The sequence below is a fragment of the Rhagoletis zephyria genome, unplaced genomic scaffold, assembly GCF_001687245.7.
Source record: "Rhagoletis zephyria isolate East Lansing unplaced genomic scaffold, Rhagoletis_zephyria_1.1 Rzeph_scaffold_05106, whole genome shotgun sequence".
Classification (NCBI taxonomy): domain Eukaryota; kingdom Metazoa; phylum Arthropoda; class Insecta; order Diptera; family Tephritidae; genus Rhagoletis; species Rhagoletis zephyria.
In genome coordinates, this window is record NW_016162189.1 from 39,063 (window position 1) to 44,190 (window position 5,128).

A 5,128-nucleotide genomic window follows, 5' to 3' on the forward strand; every position below is an offset into this window, starting at 1 on the left:
AGGGCCGGTTGTTCAATGTCTGGTTATCACTACCACTACACTATCGACGATTTCGACATCATGCATGTAACATGTGATCGATAAAGCAGTAGTTGTGCTTAACCGGAGCTTCTACCTCCGATTTGTGCTAATCAGACATTGAACAACCGGCCCTTAGTTATCGAATTTTCATGTGCGTCATTGGCATGCACAGAGAGTATCTGCTTAGAAAATCTTAGAACCCCGGTTCGAATCGCATCTGGCAAAAGTTTTATTTTATTTATTTATTTTATATCTAAAATTGGTTACAATGTAATGCAGAAGCGGACAATTGGTACGAGCCTAGGACATTCAGTGTTAAATGTAAATAGAATTTTACATGTGCTTGGACCAAACTTTGGACTACTTACAATCTCTTGTAGTCTACTTTGTGGTGTGCTCTAAGTCTATTTCAAGATCCTAAAGGGTGCTTATATAGTATGTTAGTGTACTCGTGGATCCGGTCGTGCTTGTTTATGGCACACTTGCTCAGTTTCGGTATGTGCATCAACAGCTAACTTCGTCCCCACAGACACCTCAGGTACGGCCGAATCTTGGGATAATTGAAGCATTGGGGAATCGCAAGGTAGAGGTACTGTGCCTGGGAACGAACGAGAGCGATTAGAAATACTCAGTTGCAATGGGCAACAAATATAAAGTCACTGGCCCTAAGATGGTTCTCGCACACACACGAAGAGTATTCTAATGAAACACCGCAGCTATTGTTGTCCTGGCTTTTGCCACACACAGCACACCGCTCGTAAATCCTATTCATTTTATTGTGTATTTAAAATCAGTAGCACAGCTCGCAGTTGAAATTTTAAACTAAAAAATTAGAATTGCTTTGTTTGAGTGTGGTATTGAAAAAAAAAAAAAAAATTAAATACTTTTTCAAACTGTGAAAAAGTACCACTCCTTAAGGACGTCATCTATATTTCCTCAGGGCTTAAATAATTTTTTCAACTACGCAAAAACTTTGAAAGAGTAAGAATTCGCTAAAAGGAGTAGCTAACCATGTCTTGTATGCAAAACTCTTTTACAATGTCAGAATATTGAGAAAAGAGTTTTAAGTTATAAACAAAAGCCATTCGGATATTCAAATTTGTTGATATTGAACTGAAAGTTATTTTTGAGATAACCATAACACAAGGTTAACCACTGAGAACATACTTGAAGTTTGCTAACATAACAAAAATGTTTTAAAATTTTCAAACTCAAAAATCATTCTCACGTTCAGAGTCAAATAAAAAAAAAATTGAATATTTTCGTCTATTTGTTTTTTATTTTACTTTTATTTGGCATTTGAGTTGCTCTGAAAATTTCAATTTTATAAAGTAGACAAACTTCAAAAAATAAATGATGGCCGACGAATTGAGCTAGCGGTTTTACTTTTAAATATTTGTATCATGGAGATAATTAACACCACTCGACAAAAAAATGTCCGTCTTCTTTTTAAATAATTTAAGCTCCATCATAATATCGCAACTGGTACGTAACAATCCGGCGATATGCACATAATTAAATTATTTTCTTCTTACTTTTTACAGTACAGTTTAAAGAAGTTCCAACGTCATGTGAAAACCTTAAGAAAATCCTAAAGTATTTTGTTTGAATTGAAAATTCAGTACAAATCAGTACAAATTTTGGAAATATTAGGACATTAGCGTACTGATTGAAGAAATGAATAAAATCACTATAAGAGTTGAAAAACCAGTACTGTACTGATAAAATCAGTACATCTGGCAACCGTAATGTCGAGCAACAGTTTGAAACGTGTCCAATAATTAATAAGAATTTATGTTTGTGGACACATATGAATCTTGTAAGTTGGCGTTTACTCACTTTATATAAAACGCCAGGATTATGAAGGACTATTGTAATTGTAATTAAAAAAATAAGTGCGCCTGGGCCACACTAGAGAAGTGAAACTTACGTTACTTATCTATTTTGTCTCATAACCAATGTATACATACACACATCTGCTTTTGCTTAAGGTTATATTTTTTCTCTTTTTTCTATCTAGATCCCAACCTCTACCCCTGTTCGTTTTATATGTTATTCTGTTTGTCCAGATCATAGCTACGAGATTTAGATGCCATACTTAACTAAGTCTGTCCCCAGCTTAAAGCGACGAGCGTAATGATCATTTGTAATTATACGATATATGTTATATTAACTCGCGCTCATTGTTATCTATTGGAATATGCTCTTTACATTCTGTCACACTAGCTTGTATAAATAGCACACATGTTAATGCAATAAAGCAATTCGTTCGCTTGTTGTCAACCAGTTTTGAGAGGCACATTGTTTTTTTTTGCATCGCAGTTCTTTGTGTAGAAAGGCAAAGACGTAGACAAAAACGCTTGTCTCCCCCGAACATTGGTGACCCCGACGTGATACTTACGTGTATCTCTGAAGCAGTAGTTGTTGGATTAGCTCCGTTATTAACATCACCAGTTGGATCGCCTGATCGGTTACCGTTTTTTCTTTCTGGCTCACCTTTGCTTTTGTTCAATTTTACACAAGCATAAAGACTCGAGCAAATAAAAGACGTGAGGCTATTCGAGAACAATCGGAGAACTGTATAAGAAGACAGTACGCTTGCATCCCTGAGTAAGATCTTGGATGCTACTAACTCGGTTGGCCACAAATGTATTGTAATTTGCTGCAATGCCGTTTATCCATGAAAGCGCAATTGTTGAGTCTGACCAGCAAACAAATTTTCCTGTAAATGGGCTCAGCCTTTGTATTGAAGAAATCAGATCAGCCAATAATTTAGCCGCACAAAGTTCCAACTTCGGAATCGATAAAGATTTTAGTGGTGCTACTCGGGATCTAGAGCAGAGCAGGTTTACATGCACGACATTATGCAGTTTTACTCGAACGTAAACGCACGCTCCGTAAGCTGCCATACTAGCGTCACAAAATCCATGCATTTGAGCTTCGCCCGCACCAAGTTCTACAAAACGGGGAAAGTAAATTTTATCCACAAAATTCAACTCGTCGCACAATTTTGTCCATGCAAATTGTAAATAAGACGGAAGGCTTTCATCCCATGTTAAATTTTCTTTCCATAAGCTTTGCAAAAAGACTTTCGCTTTTAACACCACCGGACCAATTAGACCAAGAGGATCATAGAAACTAGCGGTTACTGACAGCACGCTTCGTTTTGTTACCCGTCTGGGCGGAGGGGGTAAGCTAAATTCGAATTGAAGTTCATCCCTTTTAGGGTCCCAAACTATACCCAAAGCCTTTGTGATGCTATTGCCGTCACTGAACTTTAAATATTGTTGCCGATTAGATAACTCAATTCCTTGAAGGATCTTCTCGTTATTTGAACACCACTTTCTAAGTATGAAATTTCCCTTTTCCAGAAGTTTTTGTGTTTGCGTCATTATTTGCAATGCTACATTTTCTGACTTTCCCCCCGAGATAAGGTCATCCACATAGAAATCTCTCAAAACTATCTCTGATCCTAGAGGATAATTGCATGCCCCATCAAATGCCAACTGATGCATCACCCGAATGGCTAAGAATGCCGCTGGTTTGGTTCCGTAGGTCACGGTATCCAATCTATAAATTCGATAATCCTCCTCTGGCCGCTCTCGCCAGAGTATGCACTGTAAAAAACTGTCGTTTTCGTCCACCTTTACGCACCTGTACATTTTGCAAATATCTGCTGTTATAGCGATTTTGTGGGACCGAAACCTCAAAAGGGTGTCAACAAGCTTTGGTTGTATGGTAGGACCAGAAAGTAAGATATCGTTTAACGAAACGCCTGTGGAAGTCGGAGCAGAAGCGTCAAAAACCACACGAAGTTTAGTTGTGGTGCTATCTGCTTTCAATACACAATGATGCGGTAAAAAGTTTATGTGAACCCCGGGGGGAATAGTTTTAATCAACGACATATGCTTAAGTTCTAAATACTCCTTAATGAAGGCAGAGTATTCCGCTTTCAAATCAGGATTCTGTGAAAATCGCTTCTCTAGACCTCTAAATCGACGAACCGCATTTGAATAAGAATCACCTAAATTCGAAATGGTGGATTTTATTGGTAATCTAACTACGTATTCTCCTGTATCCAACCGACGAAAATTGCTAACAAAGTGGTCCTCACAAACCAGGTCCTCTTTAGTACGCTTTATGTTTTCCTCAGCACAGTCTTCTATCTCCCAAGAACTTTTGACTAAATCGTTTAATGAAGTGTCCGCGTAGTTACTTGAAGTAGCAGCGCAGACTACTGCTTTCGAAGACCCGACTTCAACCTTTCCTGCCACAATCCATCCTAGTCTTGTTTTTTGCAATATTGGAAGGCCTTGTTTCAGACAAATTTGCCCCACGCATAATAGTTCGAAGAATAAACTTACACCAATTAATAAGTCAATCTTCTGTGGGCGAAAAAATGAAGGATCCGCTAACGTGATATTTGCCGGAATATTCCACTTAACGTTCGACAAATTTGTTTCAGGCTGCAATGTTGTGATGGTTGGCACAATGACAGCCGAAAGCGATGTGGAATAGGACCCATCAGAGGCCTGCATGTACAAAATAACGTTTTCCTTTGATAAAATATCAGATGCTCCTATTCCCGAAATTATTGTTGTGGATTTAGATTTGCTAAGTTGCAAGCGATTGGCCATATCTGAAGTTATACAATGCAATTGCGATGCGGAATCAAGCAAGGCTCTACATGGAACGAAGTTCCCATGGCGATTTTTTAGCATAACGACAGCAGTAGCTAACATAGCCTGCTCCTTAGACACGAATGCAACAGGCTGCTTGGAGTCTGCAATAAGAGCCGTTTTTGTCTCCGGAGATGCCACTGCCTCCTCGAGAACAGGAAGAGCGATTGACGACAAGTGAAGCAAGGTATTGTGTTTGCCTGAACAACTTTTGCAATTGCTTGATTTGCAATTTTTCACGATATGACCTTTTCGCAAACAGTTAATACAAAGCTGCAACCTTTTGGCTTGAAGCGCAGCGAAGGTGATAGATTTAGAAACAAAGGGCACGTGGAAATGAAATGCTCTATACTATTGCAAAATGTGCACCCTTTGGCAGGACTGGCGGTGACAAATGATTGTTTACGAATGGAATTATTTTTATGATT

General features: G+C 38.5%; 1 protein-coding gene across 1 annotated transcript; it reads right to left on the minus strand.

The window, feature by feature from the left end:
* Positions 1–2,893: 2,893 nt before the first annotated feature.
* Positions 2,894–4,658, minus strand: LOC108371608 (uncharacterized). The gene is made up of 2 exons (XM_017627198.1): positions 4,140–4,658; positions 2,894–2,977 (listed from the first exon to the last, which is right to left on the minus strand). Exons 1-2 carry the CDS (start codon positions 4,656–4,658, stop codon positions 2,894–2,896), a joined length of 603 nt encoding a protein of 200 aa, XP_017482687.1.
* Between the last annotated feature and the right edge of the window lie 470 nt (positions 4,659–5,128).

Excerpts from the sequence above, each read along its gene's own strand:
- LOC108371608 (XM_017627198.1), bottom strand. The coding sequence starts at position 4,658 with ATGGCCAATCGCTTGCAACTTAGCAAATCTAAATCCACAACAATAATT. Across the intron at positions 2,978-4,139 it reads AGCGTACTAAAGAGGACCTG|AACTTGGTGCGGGCGAAGCT; the intron begins GTTTGTGAGGAC and ends CCCGTTTTGTAG.